Source organism: Dermacentor andersoni, chromosome 1 (assembly GCF_023375885.2).
Source record: "Dermacentor andersoni chromosome 1, qqDerAnde1_hic_scaffold, whole genome shotgun sequence".
In the NCBI taxonomy this organism is placed as follows: Eukaryota; Metazoa; Arthropoda; class Arachnida; order Ixodida; family Ixodidae; genus Dermacentor; species Dermacentor andersoni.
Window position 1 is genome coordinate 42,214,756 of NC_092814.1, and position 22,499 is coordinate 42,237,254.

The window sequence follows — 22,499 nt, forward strand, 5'->3', positions numbered from 1 at the left end:
ACTGATCTACCTCACATTTACCTTGGAAAGCGAATCGCTCTATTTGGCACCCGTTATCGCGGCGGTCGGGCTTTCATCGCCGATATGTGCTGACGTAGATTTCTTTTTATACAGTTTAGAGATTCTTTGCTATCTGCTCAAGTGCCAGACGACTGGAGGATGCAGCTCGAGCTGTGCCAGTTTTTTAAAAGGGCAATCCCTTGTCGGTAGAAAATTATCACCCAATTTCATTAACTTCGTCATGCTGCAAACTAATTGAGCATATCATCGCGAGCCATATTACCAAAATTTGAGAAATAAATTCTATATTAACAGATTACCAGCATGGCTTTAGAAAAGGCTATTCATCTACGACACAACTGTTAACTGCAGTTCATACATTCGCAAAAACCGTAGATATTAACGGTCAAATTGACGCTCTTTTTTTAGATTTCATAAAGGCATTCGACAGAGTAGTTCATTACAAACTGATTCAAAAACTTAGTTAATAATCTTCCTAATATTATAGTTTCTTGGATAGCAGCTTAGCTTTCGGATCGTGTGCAGTTTGTCTCAATTGAAGGTAAAAACTCCAGCTGTCTTCCCGTAACATCCGGTGTACCCCAGGGTAGCGTCCTGGGGCCATCGCTGTTTCTACTCTACATAAATGACATTGTCACCGTTGTTACACCAGGTACGCAAATTAGGTTGTTTGCGGACGACTGCGTCTTGCTTCGGGAAATATCTTCAGTACATGACCAGACGGAACTTAATCTAAACTTACAGAATATGCAAGAACTGGTGATAGGTCGAGCATGGCCTTCAACAAAGACAAAACAGTCTGCCTTCGTTTTACTTGCAAGAAAAGCCCTTTAATATATGAATACACATTGACCGCTTCAGCGTTAAAAGAAGTTGAAAATTATAAATACCTAGGAGTAACGTTTTCTAATAACCTTTCCTCGAATTTACATATTGGTAATATTTGTTGTTCTTCCTTCTGTAAACTTTGCTTCTTAACACAAAAACTGAGCAATTCACCTGCCATGAGTAAACCAGCCGGAGGTGCTCAAAAATCTGCGTCTGATGCTTGCCGCCAGCACGCTATTAAAGCCAACGCACTACTAATACTGCCTCTGCTGCGAACAAACGGGCGCAACATCATCCACTTCGATCTGCGAGCAAGCGATAGCGCGAGAAGGTGAGGGATGCGAATACGCGCAAAAAGTTACGGGCCCGTCCTGGGCCTAGACGATGTAACGATTCATCGTGAAAACAATTCACCGATCATTACGATACACGCTAATGTGAAACTTGAGCACGGCTATTTAGGTGCTTTGAATTCCACCGGTTGCATCGCTCATTGTTCAGATATACCCGCCGTGGTTGCTCAGTGGCTATGGTGTTAGGCTGCTGAGCACGAGGTCGCGGGATCGAATCCCGGCCAGGGCGGCTGCATTTCGATGGGGGCGAAATGCGAAAACACCCGTGTACTTAGATTTAGGTGCACGTTAAAGAACCCCAGGTGGTCTAAATTTCCGGAGCCCTCCACTACGGCGTGCCTCATAATCAGAAAGTGGTTTTGGCACGTAAAACCCCATAATTAATTAATTGTTCAGATAGAAAGCGTAAACACTGGAAAGCGTGGCTCGCGCGGAGCGCATTCTCTAGCGGCGGCGGCGGCGGCGCAGACGAAGTAGCGCATGTGCACGGGGTCCGAAGCTCACGCCAGCGCTTGTTTCCGTCGGGGTGCCCTTTGTCTCCACTGCTGTTTATGACGTACATGGTGAGGATGGAGAGGGCGCTAGAAGGAAGTGATATCGGGTTTAATCTCTCATACAAGCAGTTGGGTAGAATAGTAGAGCAGCAGATTCCAGGTTCATTATGCGAAGCATATTACTAGAGCTCAACCCAGCTCCTCAGGCGCGGCGGTGTCGTCTTCAATACCACGTGACACCGTGACGTCACGACAGAGGAGAAACAGGGCTCCAACTCGCGCCGTCGCTCGCGGCGTCGCGGCGGTATATAAGCAGCTGCGCTTTTTCTAGGTGGCTTTGGCTCAACTCTTGCAAGATGGGCTGGGTGGGAATCGAACCAGGGTCTCCGGAGTGTGAGACGGAGACGCTACCACTGAGCCACGAGTACGATGCTTCGAAGCGGTACAAAAGCGCCTCTAGTGAATGCGGTGTACCTTAGAAACGAGCTGTTTCTAAGGCTCAGGCGTGCGTCGCTTGCTCAGGCGCACATTTCGTTGCCGCGCCGAACGCTGCGTTGCTCGACGCTCACCGCGTCCAATGCGGGGCGCGTAGTCGCTGCGCCGTAGCCCATTGTCTTACACCCCTTGGCGGGTCGACGGGAACGCTGTCGCGTTCCACTCTTGAAGGCGAAGCAGAGTAACGCATGAGTTGTTTCTTCTACTAGCCGAACCAAATATAGCCAAGCAACAGCAGTTCACCAGGCTAAACAGTGGTTCAACAACTAAAATAAAGGCTAGTATGCTTCGTATCCTGGGCTTAACCTTAGCTAAGCCACAGCCATTTTTTTTTATGCGGACGACATTGTGTTGCTAGCTAACAAGCAAAGTGATTTGCAACGTCTGGCTGATATCTGTGGACAGGAAGGCGAGAATTAGGTTTGAAATATAGCGTTGAAAATCAGGTGTTATGGTATTCAAAGAAAACAGTGAACAGACAGTGGCAATACAGGGCCAGGAAATAACTCGGGTAAAAGAATATATATACCTTGGTATATGGATAAACGAAGGCAATAGATATATGGAAACACAGAAAAAAACAATGACATTAAAGGGGAAGAGAAATGCAGCCATAATGAAAAACAGAGCGATATGGGTATACTATAGGTACCAGGTGCTCCGGGGGGTATGTGGAAACGTGTAATGGTTCTATGACTTACTTTTGTAAATGCGGTTGTTTCCTTGAAGTGAGGGGTACAATCAGGATTCGATGGCAACTAAAGGTCAGTGGGACGCCTCGCATTGGGCGCTTACGGGAAGACTACAAATGAAGCTATGCAGCGTGATATGAGCTGGAATAGTTTTGCAGTGAGGGAAGCTCACAGTAAAATTGATTATGAAGAACGACTGAGGAATATGGAAGAAAGTAAATGGGCTCAGAGAGTGTTGAGGTGTCTGTACAGGCAAAACATTGATTCACAGTGGAGGAAAATAACTAGGAAGCTTACCAGCAAGTGTGCGGCCTGTAGGTCAAGCAACACAGCAACAAAGAACGTCAAGCGGGAAGTCAGAGAGGCTGAGATAATCTCATGGGTGCGGCAATGGGAAAGAAACCTGCTATGAGCAACTACTTCAGACGAAAAACGAAATCAGGAAAGAAACAATTTACAAGAACTCAAAGGAAAGCTCATTACTTTTTGAAGCGAGAGCAGGATGCCTTAGAACACGCACGTATATAAATCGAGATCAACAAGGAAGAAGAAGCCCGTGCTTGCTGCGGTAAAGCTAGGGAAACGATGGCAAAGGTTTTGTTAGAATGTGAATATATCTGCCCAGCGGTCGATTTAGGCACCTCTGGCATCCTTGAAGTCCTTGGGTTCAGCGAGAGCAGGGGGAAAGTAAACATGTCTGATTAGTAAGAGGCGATTGGAAGATTGGTGGAAGCAAAGTAGGGAAACGACAAAAAAAAAAAAACGGGGACGCACTAAAACAAAGTTCACATTAGGGGGTCAGAAAGTTTGGTTATGGGAATTCATCGTGTTTTTTTTTATTAACCTAGGCAGGTCATTAGGCACTATGATAGCAAGATCCTGGTGGCGCAACCCACCGCCCCGTTCCAAAGGGGACGCTCATAACATACATCCATCCATCTATCCATCCATGTCGTACACTCTTAGGCAAAGTTACACCCTTTGGCTTGCCCCTTCTGCCACACAACAATAATCGTTATCTGCCTTGATGCGTTTCCTTTCTTTAACGCTGCGAGCCCGGAACTTTCCAGTAACGAACGGCACGCGCGTTATCAGCATAGAACAGTTTACACCCTTTGGAGTGCCCCTTCTGATAACGCGCGTGCCGTTCATTGCTGGAAAGTTCCGGGCTCGCAGCGTTAAAGAAAGGAAACGCATCAAGGTAGATAACGATTATTGTTGTGTGGCAGAAGGGGCAAGCCAAAGGGTGTAACTTTGCCTAAGAGTGTATACGCTCAGCACAGGAGTGGGCGCCTAAGAACTGCGCTCTAAAGGACATGGTCAGAACAGGGACATGAGGAAGGGCGACAACACCAGCTCCTGTTATTCGCCCTTCTTAACGGCTCTGTTGGCGCTCTGTTTTCATTATATGACACCTCATACCAACTTGCCAAGTTACAAATTATACTGCAATATAACGATTCTATTCCGATTATATTCCGATCCTTTCCGCGTTTAATCAGCAGTCGATCGGCACTCTGTACGTATACGTTTACGCATAGGAGAGCGGCGCCCCTCCCTACCCTATCGAGACCCCCTTGACATTCATCACGATCGGCCTGCCGTGAGCGGTGGATAAGAAAGGAATAGAATCGAGCGAAATAAATCGCTACGTTTTAGAGATTCTGATCCACTACCGCCGAACACCGTTGTCCGTGCGCGCACGCATCTGGGCACAGCGCGATACGCCATCCGCTACCACGAAGTGCATCTGCGAACACGTGCGGGCAATGGCTTCGAACTTTCAGCTGTGGCGGATACGTTGACCTTTTTAGAGGTCATCCAGGAACAATGCATTGAGCAAGCCTTCTTTACCTGCAAAAGCAAATATACACAGCAACGGTCATGAAGATACGTATATATATCTGCTGTTGAAGGGATTGTACTTTGGTTGCTCGATGTGTCAATCATAGGCTTCATTAATACAGCATCGACGCTGTTCCTTGTTTTCCATTTGGTATTGATCACCGTTCCACAGAGAGGCCACCGTGTATGCAGCTGATGTCTCGCTCGCCCTTTCGGTAAGAGATTCTCGTAAATGGTGTGCCTCCACTACAGTTCCACCCCAGAGTCTTCAGAGGAAGACGAAGAAGTTCCGGCAGAGCACGCTCCTCCTCTCCTCTGAGCCCCGCCTGGTCCTGGTCCAAGGCCTGTTCTTGCCTGACTGTTCTTGCCTCGCAGGGTTTTGGCCAAGAATTGAGTAGCTGTTATTTTTTTTTTCTTCTATCGCTTGTCAACAGTTCAGCTAGTCTCATTATTGTTTAGCTAATCAGACCACGCAGATGTCCTTTTCTTCGCCAGGGCCAGGGGCATTCCCCTGGTCCGCTTCTCTTCCTCCGCAGGAGTTACCTGTGGATCTGTTTCTACGAAACGGCATCACATCAGTTCCTGTGGCTCTCGTTCCAACCAATAACGGAGTCATACGGATGAAGAATCCGAAAGCGATTCAGGCGGAATTGCGATCGGTGACGGCCCATTTCCAGAACATCACTGAGGTCCGCCAGTTTGGAAGAGGTGGAGTCCTCTGCTTTTCGGCAGACCAGTCCTGTGTACAAGACCTGTTAAACTGTACGCTGTTTGCCGCCAATCCGGTGAGCGCATTTATTCCTCCCCACTTGGCATGTGTGAAAGGGCTTGTCCGCGGCGTCGACGTGAACATGACACCGACGGAGGTATTAGAGATGCTTTCACCCGCGGGTGTAATTTCAGTTTATCGGTGTGGACGTGTGGTCGAGAAAAACAGGATCCCTACTGAGTCGATCATAGCCACATTTGCAGGGTCAAATCGACCCTCAGAGATAAAGGCATGGCCTCTAATCTACAGAGTGGAACCTCTGTCCCCTCGTCCCCTCCAATGTGTGAAATGCTGGCGCTACGGACACACGGTAAAAGGATGTAGATCTGCTTCCAGGTGCCGAATTTGTGGACAAGAGCACAATGCTAGCGAGTGTAAGAGCAAGGAAGAAAGGTGCTGCCTCTGCAATGACGCGCACTCTGCTGATTATTCTAATTGCTCAGCCAAGGCACGGGAAATTGAAATTCTGGAAATCGTTGAACGAAGACGTTGTTCGCGTAGAGAAGCCGTAGCGGAAATTCATTCTAGGACACAGGGTTACGCCGGCGTCACAGCCCGCCAGGTGACAGCAACGGATACGTCTCTTTCACATTCTATTGCTAATGCCATTGAAAGGGCAATGGAAAAATCTATGGAGCGCCTAGCTGGAAACCTTTGTGAGTCCCTGACACAAATTCTAACTAGCCAGATGGCGCACATATTTGGAACAACAACAGCAGTTGGTATAACTTCTCGAACTACTGAGTGTCAACGTACTTCAAACGAGGAAGTAACCGCCAATTTCACGTCGCCAGATGCCCAAATTGTAATCCCACCTGTCGCTGTTAACGAGACCCAATGCACAGGCTCCAACGATAACACAGAGGGCGCAGAGGAAATGGACATGGATCCTCGATCGTTAAAACGATGTAGGTCCCCTTTGTCTAAAAAAGCTACGACTCTAACTCAGGCAAAGACAAAAAAGTATCAGAAAGACAGCCTTACAAAGGAAGATTTATTAAAGGAAAACATTTTAGGTAAGGCAGTTACTGAGTCCATACTTACGCAACCATAGGTCTCCTCAAAATTCTTCATTGGAATTGCCGATCAATTTACTCCGCAGCAACAGATTTATTGTATCTATCATCGAAATTTTCCCCGGATATTATTGCTTTGCAAGAAACATGGCTTTCAGCTCATCAATGCTTTCAATTGGCTAACTATCGCTCTTTCCGACTGGACCGTCCATCGAAGGGCGGAGGTTTAGCTTTCTTCATCAATAACAAAATTAGCCTTAAAGCAAAGATTTCATATAAACATATGTCCCCCGAAAGCGAAATTTTCGCATTAGATATAACTATACCAGGGTGTCTACCTTTCTCTTTAGTAAACGTATACTTTCCGGCGGGTGTACAGAACACTCGATGTTTGAATTCAGCAGTGACTTCATGGTGTAAGGACAAAATTCTGGTTGGAGATTTCAACTCCCATCACACGTGCTGGGGTTTTCGAACTGACCAATGTGGCAAACGCTTGTGGGATTGGATAATAGATAATAATCTGACTTGCCTGAACTCTAGAATTCCTACATATATTTGTAAACAGTCCCGCTCCGCATTGGATTTAAGTTTTGTAAGTTCGTCCTTCACTAACTCATCCTGGACAGCCTTGGACTGTGCAACCAACAGTGACCACTTTCCAATAATGGTTGAAATTGCTTGCCCGATTACGCCATCGTGCTCCCAGGTACGCGTATTTGTAGATTATAATAAATTTAAATCCGATCTTAAGGTACATTTGGCTTCTCATTCAGAAGAGCAGGAAGACACCAAGGCTATGAAACTTTGTGCGGTAATTAAAAGAACATACAAAAAGGCTGAATTCAGTGTTACATCTGCAAAGCAAACATCTTATAACCCTTGGTGGAATGCAGACTGCACGCGAGACCACCGACGCCGACAGGCAGCTTGGAAGCAGCTCCTCTACAACCAGTGCCCCAAAAATTGGTCTGATTACAAGTTTTATGCTGCTGTCTTTAAACGTACAGTTGCTAAAGCTAAAGAGGATTATGATAGGAAACACTATGATTTCCTTTCTAAATCTAAAAACAAAAATCCGCTGTTTAGGTATATGAGATCTCGGAAAATTCTGCCATCGCCAGCTAATATTGATTATGTCAATCTGTCTCCCGATGAAATGAGAAAATCTCTCGAACTCCTTGCTAAAGGCTTGGAGAGTAGATTCACGTCATCGATGTCGTATAATTTGCAAAAATTAGCCCCATCCTTAGTGTATACTGAAGTTTCATTGCCAGAATTATCCCAAGTGATTCGAACCTTACCATTGTCAGCCCCTGGTCCTGATGGAATTACCGTTCACATGATAAAAATTTTATTTGAGCTATCTCCTGGAGACCTTCTAAACGTTATAAACTATTCCTTACAGAAAGCCTGGATACCTTACGATTGGAAAGTAGCTAAAGTAATCCCGATACCTAAAAAACAAGGACAAGGTTATAACATAGAAAACATCAGACCTATTTCTCTTACTTCTAATATGGTCAAACTCATAGAGAGGGTATTACACTGCCGCATTACTATCTGGATGACGGATAATTTAATATTAAGTCCAAATCAAATAGGCTTTAGAGCTAATTGCTCAATATGGTGTGCCCATGCTGATTTAGAAAGCCGCATCCAACTTGCCCGGAAAAGGAGAGAATATTCTGCTTTGATGAAATTAGATATAGCTAAAGCTTATGACAGCGTCGAACATTCAATTCTGCTAGATATTCTGCAGCGTCGTAATTTTCCCTATTATATAACCGCATGGGTGGCAGAACTTTTGCGATCAAGAGAATTTTATTGCTTTAAGGACGGATGTTCTTCGTCTAAATTCAGACAAACTCGCGGAGTTCCCCAAGGATCTGTCCTATCCCCAATATTGTTTAATATATTAATGAGCTCTATCCCCACTTGTCAGGACGTGCACGTTTACGTGTATGCAGATGACATTGCATTCTTTGCTGCCGACACTGACATTAACACATTATACCAAAAATTACAAAGCTACATGAGCATGCTAGAAGTATGGCTTCAGACAATTTGTATGTCATTAAATGTAAGCAAAAGTGCCATTTTAGTGTTCTCGGTCATGGATCCGGTTTCAATTTCTATTACTTATAAACACAAACCCATTCAACAGGTTGAGTCTCTAAAATATTTGGGAATCACATATAATGGAAACCTCAACTGGAGTCCCCACATAGAGAGTGTAGCGGGTAAGGCACAACGTGCTTTAGGTATTCTGCGCAGAATGAGCAACCGAAAATATGGACTGCGTAGGGATTCACTGTTGATGATTTATAAAATGTATATGCGTCCCATATTGGAATTTGGGTGTGTCTTGTTCTCAGGCGGCCCTGCTTATAAAATAAAGCCTCTGGTTCTTTTGGAGCGTGAAGCTCTACGCCTATGTCTGGGACTCCCCAGGTTTGTGGCTATTAATGTTATCTACCAAGAAGCGCGCCTTCCAACATTGCCCTGCAGATTTCGCATCTTAACAGTTCAAGCCTTTCTGAAATTTTACAGCTTGCAGCTTAGACGATCTGAATACGCATTCATTGATGATCCAAATTCCTTCTTCCTTGCTCATTGGCCTCGATTTCACACTCCACAGATCATATTTGTTCAAAAAGAATTAGATAGCCTGAATGTGAACATTCGAGAGGTAATTCCGTCAACCGAATCACATCAGAATATTAAGATAGATTTTGATGACATATTCCCCCCCAACTCTAAGTATCAATCTGCCACTTTTTTAAATAACCTGTTGCAAGATTACCTAGCGCACGTGCAAACAAATAACATAATAGCTACAGACGCTTCAGTGAGCAACGAAAAGGCGGGCGTAGGCATCTTCTCGCTTCCGCTTGGCTGGTCATTCTCCTTGAGACTGCCAGATTTCACACCTGTTTTTGAAGCCGAGCTTTTAGCAATTCTTTTAGCGCTTCGGAAACTCCCGCCGAACTCAATAAGCGCAGTTATTATAACAGATTCCCTTTCGGTCTGTACTTCGCTTACGGCTTCACCCAATTCGCCACCAATAAAAACGTTTCTAACATTAGTTCCTCCACAGTTGACTTCTCTAAAACTATTATGGGTACCTGGACATTGTGGCTTACATTCAAATGAAATGGCAGACGCATTAGCGCGAGCATCCCTGAGTGGACCTATAATGCCTGTTCTTCCTTTGGTGGCTCACATAACAGCAATCAGATATAGAAAATATTCAATTCATAGAGATGTCAGTGAATCAATAACGACATGGACAGAATATCAGCACCTCAGATTTCCGTGGAAGATCCAGTGGTGTCCATCAAGACAATCAGAAGTAGCGATCACGAGATTACGCTGCCGTGTCCCTCCATTAAACCTATATTTACACAGGACTGGTCTGACGCTATCGCCTCTGTGCCCATACTGCCAAGAAACAGAATCACTAGATCATTATTTTTTGGTATGTCGACGATACAAATTGTTAAGAAAAAGACACCTAGAACTTCCGTTCGCAAAATTAGGGTTAATATTATCACCAGAAATCATACTATCTTTCGGTGCGTCAGTTACAGGGGCCAGCCACAGGGACGTATTTGATGCCGTTTGCAGTTACATTCAGTCAACAAAACGAATAACTTTTTAACTTTTGTCTTGTATTTTGTTTGTTCTTGTACGTATTTTTTTTTTTTATCTCTCTTTCGTTATATTTTTTTCTCATCGAATAAGTAGCACTTCAAAAGATTAGGTGAACGTTTCAGCACGCAATTCTTAGCCAATCCCCCAGCGTGGGTATGAGCCATAACATGAGGCCATCATCATCATCATCATCATCAGAGCACGCTCATTCACATGGGTTACGCCGACTATCGACGTTTTAGCCGAAAACTCGTCAACTGCACCAGACTCGACTATCCTATCGGGTTCCACTCGACAAACGCTCCATTTCAAGACCAAGTTCAAGTCCGTGAGTGAATTTTTCGTCATTCCACGCTACTTTGAAAATTCGAAGCGGCGGAAGCCCCGTTAGGCCTCGATAGGCTTAGCGCGTGAGCGACCGCCTCACCACTTAATAACTGTATCGCCTCTGCTGAGCCTACGAGATGGCTACATCAGAGGACATGGACCTCCAAATAACACCCCCGCATCCGGTTAACAACGCGGAGGAAAACGGGGACACAAGAATAATTTCCGAAGCGGGGACTAGCAAAAGCCAAGAGATCGCCGCCCACAACCAGGCGATGGACGGCTGGCAGTTAGTTCTATCGCGGCGACAGCGAGATGCTGTCAAGCGCAACGACAGGGAAACGGCTCCCAACAACAGGAATAACATAAACGGACAGCCATCAGCAGGCGGCGCGAAAGGAGACGGGCAAATCGGTCGTCGCAACATGCGCCCGAGGAAGGGGAAGCCTCTGCCACCATTACCGAAGAATGACATCAAGATAATACTGAAGCCCCACAAAGGACTAATGCTCAAGGAATATCTGAGAACAGAAATACCACAAGCGATTATTCGGGCTACCGGGACGATAATCACAGGAAACGGACCGAACCATCGAAAAATCACTGGAGAAGATTTCATACTGCGAATCCGAGAGGGAACAAATATCATCATCGTCTCCACATCTTCACTGGAAGTGGCGGACGTCATTCGTCGAATCACGAGCATGGAGCTGCGAGGCAAGCAACACCCCTTCAACGTGTACGTAGCGGATCCAGATGATAGCTACAAAGGGGTGGTGCACGGATTCCCAGCACACACTGAATCAGCAGATCTCCAGCAACACCTGCGAGTCAGGACCCAAGGAGTCACCATCGAAAGGGCCCGAATGCTAGGAAGCTCTAATACCGCTCTCCTCACTTTCTCGGGAGGCACGCGCCCCAAATGCGTGTACTACATGGGAGTAGAGATGCGGTGTACGGAATACAGGCCAACAATCCAAATGTGCCTGGAGTGCATGCAAGAGGGACACCGCTCGGACGTTTGTCCGAACCCCAAGAACATATGCCGTGGCTGCGGACTCGAAAACCCACCCCCACAAGGACACGAATGTGAAGTGAAGTGCGCCGTGTGCAGGGCTGCGGGGCACGAGACGCGTCGGTGCCCGAACAAACTGATTGCCGCCAAGCGCGTGAACGACTCGCCAGCCTCGAGCGCGGGAGCGGTCGGGACAGAACACCAAAAAGGCACCGGGGCGCTGGTTCGAGTCCATGGAAGAGGAGGACTTCTACCGGCACCGATTGAGATCCAGATCTCCACACGGAAGCAGAGCGAAGAGCACTACCCCCTCGAGGGACCCCTCCAGCTCCAGGGCTTCGCAGCGGTCAAATTCGCCACTGCCTAAAAAACAGCAGGTGAGCTGGGCGAGGGTTGTTTCTCCCACTGCTCCAAAACAGAATACTGGTGAAAACGATAAGCGTATTCAAAAATTGGAAAAGGAAAATGCGCGACTAAGAGAACAGCTCTCAGGAGAAGAACGCAAACGACAATCACTTGAGAAACAAATGTCAGAGTTAGAGGCGCGCTTCAATAGCACAATACAACAGCTGGAAACACCGCGTCAGTCTGAAGAAATAGCCAGAGCGAAAGCGGCGGCAGATATAAACTCCGTCTCCACGCAGTCTCCGACAACCCAAATCTCAAGAAACTCGCAGATAACGGCATCGCAGATCCAGACAATGATCGCAGAAAACTTGAAAATATTTATGCACGAAATGATGACGTTAGTTACCCCAAGGTTAACGGAATTTCAACAACTATGCACGAAGGACTTCGAGAAACACAAGGTATTCGTGGCGGAACAGCTTAAGGCAGTCTCGAAGGCTGTTCCCACCAAAAAACGCGCATTTGCTATAGGAGCGGGTTCGGCAAAAACTAAAATAAGCCACTGCGTAACAGAATCCGACGGCTCGGACACGGAAACGTCACGGGCTTAAAATAAGAGTGGGCAACATGGCTAATCACGCTAAGAAATCACAACGAATACAAAATTCAGACCAATTAGAGATATGGCAATGGAAATGCCGCTCCTTCTCCAGGAAAGCAGCAGTGTTCCACCAGTTTATCAAAAACTCCGGAATCGCTCCGGACGTGATATGTCTGCAGGAGGTGGGGACCAAGCCGGCCAAACTGCAGGGATACTACACTCTGAGCGATCCTCAAAATTCGAAGGTCGCCACGCTGGTGAGCAAGTCGATAAACGCTCAATTATTAACACTTCCGCAAACTGAGGGAGAGACTAATTCCATTGTTATCAGTGTGATGCCAAAGAAACGAAGTAAGGCACACACACTAATCACAAATCTGTACAGTCCTCCCAAAAGCAAAGGGGACGACCTACCCCACATTCTCTCAGCAACAAAAGATTTAGCGGGCACCAGGGATAAGGCGGTGATAGTGGGTGACTTCAATGCACCCCACATACTATGGGGATACGCGAAAACGTCGCCCAAAGGGTTCCTACTCGAGCGCACCGCAAAGGCCTTGGGCTTACGGGCAATCAATCAGATCGGCAAACCGACGCGCACAGGTAACAGCGTCAGCAGAGACACGGCGCCCGACCGTGCCTTTACAATTAACATCAGAGACGCACAATGGGTTTCCTTTGACGAAAATTTGGGAAGCGATCACGACATAATCCGAATAGCGCTCTCCACGCCCAACATACGGAGAAGATTAGGAATGACTAAATTAACTGACTGGCCTCGTTATAGAGAACTCCAGAGAGCGCTGGAGGAGTCGGATACAGCCCCGACCAACATGCGAGAATGGACTGAATTCCTTCGACGAGCACACGGGGACACCACTAAAGCCATTGAGCGTACAGCGGAGGTGCCGGTGATAGACTGTCACCTGGTCAGCCTATGGGAAGAGAGGCGGAAACTGGCCAAGAGGTGGAAAAGGCAACGTCTAAACAAACACCTGAGACAACGCATCGCTCTCTTGGCAGAGCAAGCCCAAGGCCATGCCAACGAGCTCGCTAAAAACGAGTGGGCGACGTTCTGTGGAACCCTGTCAGGAACTCTTGGAACGACCAGTACGTGGCGAATACTACGAAGCATGCTAGACCCGATGAGCACGCGTACTGAGAATAACAAAAAGCTCCAAATTATAGCAGACAACTTCGAGGGTACAGACCAAGATCTCGTCCATGCGCTTCAGAAAAAGTACATAGGACCCTCACCTGCCACGGGATCGTCGTACGCGAGGAGACAATACGCGGGGGAGGCGAACCCTAAATTAGACGAAGATATAACGTACGCGGAAGTGTATGAGGCGGCACAATCCGCAGTTAAAAACTCGGCACCGGGCCCAGACTCGATCACAAATGCAATGATTCGAAACATGGATTCGGTAGCCCTAGCGAAAATCACAAAGACGTTTAATAGCGAGTGCTGGGCCAAGGGAGACTTGCCCCAAGAGTGGAAATTGGCTAAAATAATCATGATCCCCAAACCAAAAAAGAATCCCTCGATTGATACACTACGGCCGGTGTCGCTCACGTCCTGCCTAGGTAAGCTCTATGAAAGGGTTATCCATAGCAGATTGCAGCGATACCTGGAAGAGCGGAGCTGGTTCCCGGATTCCATGATAGGATTTCGCACGGGTTTATCTTGCCAGGACGCGTTCCTCCTACTTAGAGACGAAATTCTAACTAATATACCGTACGGCGACGAGAGACTAGTCCTAGCACTAGACCTGAAAGGAGCCTTCGACAACGTCTCTCACGCCGCAATATTGGAGGAACTCGAACTCGCGGGTTGTGGTGAGCGCACATACAATTACTTAAGAGCGTTTCTTTCCAACCGCGAGGCGAGCATCAGTATAGGCCAAATAACTTCGGATTTATTTAAAATGCCTGACAAAGGAACACCTCAAGGAGCTATATTATCTCCTCTTCTCTTCAACATGGCGATGTGTCGCCTCGCGCGCGATCTGGATCGGATACCCGACCTAGGTTACACGCTCTACGCGGACGACATCACGCTATGGACGAGCAGAGGTTCACTAGGGGATTAGGAATATACGCTCCAAAGCGCAGTATTAGCGGTGGAGAAGTTTTCTAGATGGAGTGGCCTGAAGTGCGCACCCGAAAAATCTGAGGTTATCCGGATACACGCGAAAGGCTACAAATCCAGAGGATCCATTAACATCGTGGTTGAGGGCCAATCAGTCCGAGAGGTACCCACGATGCGAGTCCTGGGTTTGTGGCTTCAGAGCGATGGGAGAGCAGTACAGACACTCAAGACCCTCAAATGCACAGCCAACAACATAGCCCAAATGATACGTCGCGTGACGTATCGAAAAGCGGGAATGCGAGAGGACGATACCCTAAGGCTCGTACAGGCCTTAGTGGTTAGCCGAATAACGTATGGCTTACCGTACCAAATCCTGAACAGGGAGGAGGAAAAGCAGGCTAACACAATAATCCGAACCGCTTTCAAAGCTGCTCTGGGCCTGCCTAAATGTACTTCAACGGAGCTCATGTTAGCTTTAGGAGTGCACAATACTTTCGACGAACTGAGGCAAGCCACCCTGATGCGACAGAGGGAGCGCCTCAGCTTCACAAAAACTGGTAGGGCAATATTGGCTAGACTGAATATCCCAGCATACCCCATTTATCTCACACAGCAGGCCGTGCCTCTCCCTCTTTCGATGAGATCCAAAATTACAGTAGCCCCAATTCCAAAGAATATGCATCCCGAGTACAACAAAGAAAGGCGCAAAGCACGCGCACAACACATTCAATCAGCGTACTCTAATAACCATAGGTACAACACGTACTACACGGACGCAGCTCTGTATGCAGAGGCGACCGGGCAGCGCTACCAAAGGAGGTACGCCCTGGCAGTCGTGAACACTATCAGCCAACAGCAAATTACCGCGTCGGCCACGGCAGGATCTCCCACCTCGGCTGAAATATTAGCAGTGGCGATCGCACTCGCCCACGCGGAGCGTTCGCAAAGGGACTCGGTCGTGGTCACGGACTCCCAGGAGACATGTCGCATGTTTCTCAAGGGGCACGTGACTGCGGCTAGCCTCGCGATAATTCCCAAATCCTTCAACCACCATCATCGCCTACTCTGGTGCCCGGGCCACGCGGGGGTACAGGGGAACGAAAAGGCTAACGCGTTAGCTCGAGGGTTCACTAACCGAGCGACGGCGTCCTCTTCTGACCCCAACCACCCGCACTATCCCTCACAAAATTCCACCAATTTAAATGCCAAAGACATCCTTGCTCATCAACGTGGAGTCCGCAGAAAATACCCGCCGCCCCACCCACAACTTAACGGGGAAGAGGCCGCCGATTGGCGTAAAATACAGACCGGGGTGTTCCCCCATTTAAAATTGCTAAACGCCATGTATCCCACTCGTTATAGGGCCAACTGTCCTTGGTGCGGTGGCATACCTACCCTAATACACATAACCTGGGAGTGCACTAAGCACCCCCATAGGCCAAATACCAGTAGGACAATGGAGCAGTGGGAGGCACAGCTCGCCCGCTCCGACCTGGCAGGACAAAAGTCCTTAATTAGCCAGGTCAGGCAGGCGGCAGAGGCCAGTGGGGCCCTGGACTGAGAGGCTCCGACCACCCCTCCTTCAAATATCTTTACAATTGCAATAAAGTTTCTCTCTCTCTCAGAGGATACCGCGGGGGTTTCCTCGGATAAGCTTGAGTAATACTACCGTCGAAAAAACTGTTGCATCAATGTTTCGTGTTAAAAACGCACAGTTCCTTTTTTTTTTCATTTCTAATTTTGCGAACATAGTATAAAGTTCCCTTTTGCGTTAAATTTGCGGTTGCGTTGTATTCGCGTAATTACAATGACTGCAATTTCACATAAAATTTTGTTAGGTATCGCTAACGTTAGGTATCGCTAACTGTTAGAATCGCTAACGTCGATTTTACGTTCATACAGTGCACGGCGAGATGCTTACCTCGCATGGTGTGTGGCTGCGTAATTTACGATACCACGTGCGATTAAACAAAGCAGGGAACGGCGCACCTGCTGGCGATGACTTCCCCACTTACGAAGAAATCGAAATGTACGTAGCCCCAACAGATGTGTTTATTAATTAGGAGCACCGAGACAAGGAAAAGTACGGCGAGCGCACCGCCGTCGACGACAGTCGTGTCACAAGCAGCCGTGGCTACCCGCGCTCTGCCAGTACTTCGGCGAGGGACGAATGTGCGCGACAGTGGTCGCATCGCTGGCTAGACCGTTGAAGAAAAAAAAAAATCATGATGACATGTTTTTTTCAAGACTGTCTTGTCAAAAACTTACCTCTGTTTATTGATTTTAGCTGGCTGTTGACGCGGTGACAAAACAAACAAAAATTTTTTGACTGCGCAAAATGACTTCCAATAACAATTGCTTCCCTTCGTTGGTACACTATGCATCAGCTCCTTAGTTAGTTAATTTGTTTGTTTGTTTGTTTGTTGGTTTGTTTGTTTGTTTGTACATTATACGGGGTGACCATTTTTAAGTTTTCCGGAATTTTTAAACGTTGCCTGTTGCAGATAACATAATTCTAGTCCTTGAGCTGGAATATTCAGACAGGCGAACATTACTTGCACGAGAAATCAGAACACGTATTCAATTAATAAAAAAAAATCCCTAATTAGGTTCTTAATTATTTACTTTGTGGCACATACTGCAATTTCTTATTTGTAGCCGACGAGTTTGCAAGACGTATCCACTTGGAATAAACTTCCAGACTGACACCAGCTTAGAGATACGCGTCATCAAACTCGAAGTAAAAATGTACTGTTCCACTTCTTTAACAAAACGTCTTTTATACATTAAAGCACGAAAGTGACTGCCATGGGAAGGCCATGTATTTTGTTCCACACTTTGGGAAATATCTCAATACAGGTGCCATTCGGGAGATTCATTTAAACTTGATACGTCTTGCGAACTCACCGGCTGAAAATTTTAAATTGCAATACGTGCCGCAAAGTAATTATTTAAGAAGTTATTTACTGAAATCTTGTTAATTAATGGAATATGTGTTTCAGTTTCTCGCGCTAGTAATGTCCGCCATTTCTATTTATCCATCTCAAGGACAAGAAATGCGCTCTGCCACAGGCGATCTTTAAAAAAAAAAATTCGGGAAACTTAAAAATTATCACCCCGTATTTTTCTTTTGTTGGCGAAACAGACTGATTGTGCGAAACAGACTTTTGAACCTGTCTCGGAACTGAGATTGTTTATGCTATATTCCCTTTCTGATCTGCTCGCATAGTGCTCGAACAAGCATCGGCCGCGGTACGCATGCGTTGTGCGCAATCGGCTCCACGTTCGGCTTACTTTGCGCCGGAGCGGCAGCGACGAGGCACAGCAGCCAGAGCAGCAGCATCGCCGTGTACTTCCACATGGCTCTTGCGAGGGGCACACAGGAAAGAAAACAACATCACATAGTTAGTGTGCGGCAAACTTTTCCTCGCCGATGCACTTCGACAGCCGGTTATCTAACAGGATGTGCTTTTTTTTTTTCGAACGGCGTTGAAATGGGGATTTTAGTCGTTCCTCTCAGTGACGTAGCCCGAGCTCGGTCAAGAGTATTTAGAGTATAACTTTAAGCCATATCACTATTAAAACGTGGACCTTACTTTTAGTCCAAGGAAAATGGACTAGTACAATTACGTTCAATATGTACAGGAAGATCGAAGATGAAGGGAGCAACAGTAAAAATGTCAACACAATATCACATGCAACAGTAGTCAAGATGTTGCAAACATAGCAAGTACCATGCACATCGCTAAATTAAGGTGACTGTTATTGCAAGTTTGCCGTTATTACAAAAGTGAACCGGTCATGCGAAATTCTATCGTTCATAGTCGAATGTCTTTGAGCACAAAGGCCCGCCTTGTTCCCTTCCTGCTCCTAGAACTGGTCCCCGATTCCCTTCTCTGCATTTCAACATAGAGCTCGCTCTTGCAAGGCCAGAGCGATGTCTTTCAACGCTAAAATAGGTAACTAAACTCGCCAAGTTATCACCCTAAACCTGCAGCTAACTAGTTCAAGCAACGTCATCTTATTGCACTTCATCCACTAAAATACGGGACTGGTGCATCAGCAACCAACACGAGCGACATGGATGCAGTACTCAGCTCAGAGCTCTCGCAGCGCGAGCGGTTGGTGCAAAGCTGAAGAGCCACCTGTCCGCGCAGAGTTGACGCGGGTTACAACCGAATGAAATCAAGCCCTTCCGCAACGGCATATATAAAACAAACTGTCAAACGCATTGGTCAATAATGTTGCTATCTGGCCTTGCTGGTGCACTAGGGCAGGAAACACAGCACGCGTTGCAGATAAATGAAAAAATGGAGTACACACTGCGCCAACTCACAAGAAATTTCTTTGGAGGCTCGTGACCGTTCATAAACCAGATGACGCTCCTGTAAAGCGTACGTGATGGCATCTACGTTAAAAAAATAATGGTGGTACGGCCAAGAGGACCGAAGTGGCCAAAAAACTTTTGTGGTGTTAGAAACGACGTTGTTAGGACTGGCAAAATATTTAATTGTTAGAAGAAAGTCCTCGTAAATATAAGCGAACAAAGTATGTTAAACTCTCAAGGGTACCGATAATGCCGAAGCAGTAAGGAGTCAAAGTAATGCCTCTGTTCTATAGCATGAATGAGTTGGCAGTAGAACCTCGATGAGACGCCCTTCTCGGGACCACGAGGAGTATTCGCATCATCAGAAATTCGTATGATACTTCTCAACCACAACAGCCGCACCAAAGCGAATGTACGAGAGCCTTGTTTATTTATGTTGGTTACTTTTGGTTTGGGATTTGTCTTTGGTTCGTTTCTGGCCTTTTCTTCCCACAGTGTCATCCACGAGACCCTTCTGTACAATGCGTAAAACTTCTCATTCGTCCCTTGACCTGCATTTAAAGCGCTCACTGCACGCAGTAGCGCTCCTAATGTGCGTATGACATTTGTGAATGCCATGGAAGACAAAGAGTTCATGCACCGACATCGCAGCTGTACACCGCGGCCGTACTGTCCTGACTGTGAGGGATATGTCGCCGCGCCTCAACTGATTCGGATCAGCCATCGTAACACAGGAGAACGTTCGAATCATCCCGAAAGAAAAGGCGTAGTGCATAACGTATTCTGGACTGGACTTCTTTCAAAATTTGTGTCGTTCAGACATTCGCATCAGTTGTGAATTTTTTTTTTTCGCTTTGGTGTGGTCATTTGTACAGTAAGCGTGTAAATCGTGGCAAGGAAACGGAACATTTAAGAAAACAGTACAGGGGAGTATGGAAACAAAATTTCTCCCCAAAGGAAACATGTTTTGCTTCGTGCGAAGTTGATTTTCCGAGCATAGGCTCACGAACTCCCCGTTACTCATTAAGTATATGGCAAGGACATGAGCGCGTGCACAGGGGTCTGTGAAACACTTTTCCTTGCGCTAAGGTATCCGGGAGGATCTGTTCACTTGCCTATTTCTCTCCTTTATTACCGTCCTTTCCAGTACACCTGCAGACGCGTCGCACGTGTCTCGCGGGTCGCTTCAGCAGAGGCCAAGGAGACGTGTGCCCTTTGTTTTCGCATGGGCGTCATTGCCGCGGCTTTCTCCCCTGTCGGTCCATTATAGGCATTGTCAAGTGTGGCCTGTACATCAGCTTTCGCCCCGCCGCATATGGCGAAAAGAATGGACCAGACAGTCCGTATTTCTCACTTTTGTTGACCAAAACCAAATAAAAACAATAATTTCTTTCGTCGCCAATCGATCAAATCGTCCGCCGGTACTTATGCACGTTATACGTGACGCGAGAAAAAGCGAGGAGGTAGCGCTATCGTCGCCACTGAATGCGAAGACTTACTACGCGCCCGGCCTTCCATGGTGCATGTATGACCGGCGAATATCTGGGCCACAACGCTTCTGCGAAGAGGACGTGGCCCGGAGCCATGAACGCTCTTGCGCGCTATGGAACTCGGAACTTTTGTGATTTGCGGCCGGCGAATCACAAGAGTTCTGAGGAATGAAAACTTTTGGGAGTACGGCCAGTGAGCACGCGCCTTGCAGTGAGCGCTCAAAGGAAATGCTCGAGATTCAATAGTACCTGCACGTAAAGGGAATAATCGATAACGTTTCGCAAACAGTTCTGAACACGTGTAGCGCAGCGATATATCCTTTTGGGAGCCAGCTGGCATATCTCGACGCTGTTATACAGAGGGGGCAATATTAAAGTCAGGAAAACATGGTACTGTTCCACGTTAAGCACGCGTGATGCTCCACGTGGGAACCTTTGGACGGACAGCGTCGTGATCGGAATGCCGACCAGAATGTTTACTATGAGAAAGCGTAAAGGTCTTACCAGCTTATGACAATTGCCTAATCTACCCTGATGAGCACGCACGTGCACTAAATAAAGCTATGCGGCAAAAGCACATTAAAAGAAAAAAAAAATCGATGGCGTCGCGGAGAAAAACGCGGTAGTGTCACTGACAAAATCTTCGACGCTTCGAGTAGACCCCCTCACTTCGCGTTAGTACATGCCTTAAAGTTGATCGCTAAGCGTCTGCGCCATTTGATGATATACGTCGTTATAATAGTTTGCTTTGCGACATATCGCTCCACTTATAACTTGTGCGTGCGAATCACATAAACAGGTTGTTATAGTATGTAATCATACTGAAGTTGCAGTTGGTATAGTAGACACCTACTATTTATTTAGCCTATTCTGGTTACAACATATTATTGACACAATTATGATTGCACTTTCTTTTTTTGCCTGTCATCCTCCTGTTACTGGTCGTTCCGAAGAATCACTACACATTTTTTATAAGCGGGTTAATTAGTAATTTACGAAAACTGGCAGCGAAGCTTTCCAACCTGTTAGCACGGAGAGCGAGAGTAGATGGAATATGGAGGGCCAGCATAAAAAATAAAATAAAGAAAGCAATAAAAGTAGATAAAAAATGAATAAGAATAAATAAAAATAAAATAAGCAAACTTAATTTTCTTTCCATCCGCTGTTGGTGTTAATCAAGATGAACAACGCCGCTTCTTTTTTTTTTTTTTTTTTTTTTGCCAATACCACCCTATCACTAAATAAAGCAGCTGTGATATCCGCTCAAAATTTGTTGGGGGTCAGCCATATACTGGCGGCGTATAGCGAGTGGTAGTTGAGGTTTGTATAAAGCGAACCGCAAACCCGTGCGTGCAGACCGTGGAGGACACCCACGCCTAGCATTCAAACACGCTAAAGATGGCTCAGAACTCAACAAGGTCATGGTCACGCACTTAAAAGCCCAGCACCATTGTAAATCGAAGAAATCGAAAACGGTTACTTTACAATAAGGGAGGAAGAGCGTTCAACACTAGCCGTTCTTCTCCGGGAATGGAAAGCCCCGCGCAAGGCTGTGATCTGACACATGCTGCTCGCATAAATGACGAAGCGCATTCCACATCCCGCACTTTTGGACTAACGGATTAATACTCTTCATCGCCTATAGCTACCCGCGCACAACCAGGTCGCTGCCTCTCCGCGATTTCAGCGAGGTTTGACGAAACGTGCTCACCGGAGAATCTTGCAGACCGTGGAAGATGAGCAGGCGGCCGTCGTGCGGCGCATCGTGCGGGCCGAGCCGCCTTTATAGGGAACAGCGGCGAGGGCGAGGCCAACGCGGGCCCTGCGTCAGATGGGAAGAAGCCATCTGCCGGGTGAGACCGCCAGCCGTGCCGGAACCCACGGTCTTCGCGACGTGTGGGAGGCCTTGGCGGACACGCCGGGCCTGAACACGACGATCAAGGGTTGCCTGCGTTTTCCGGAAGATAACAGGCACGCAACGTCAAGATCTTACCTGTTTGCTCGTGAGTTAGTGCTGATATACATAGCGGATGCTGCGAAGGACATCCGGCGAGGGAGGCAACCGAATGAGGAACTGAAAATTTGGTGACAGAATTTTTTTCTTCTTTTCATTGTAAAATTTTGGTCCC

General features: G+C 46.9%; 1 protein-coding gene across 1 annotated transcript in view; it reads right to left on the reverse strand.

Annotated features, from left to right (window-relative positions):
- LOC126545927 (mite allergen Lep d 7-like) overlaps positions 1–22,189 on the reverse strand; it is a 45,820-nt gene extending 23,631 nt beyond the window's left edge. The window contains exons 1-2 of the mRNA XM_050193978.3: positions 22,082–22,189; positions 17,848–17,918 (exon numbers count right to left, since the gene is read on the reverse strand). Of these exons, the coding sequence (XP_050049935.1) occupies positions 17,848–17,918; positions 22,082–22,134 (124 nt within the window). The 5' untranslated portion in view covers positions 22,135–22,189. The remainder of the gene's footprint in view (positions 1–17,847; positions 17,919–22,081) is intronic.
- Positions 22,190–22,499: the final 310 nt, after the last annotated feature.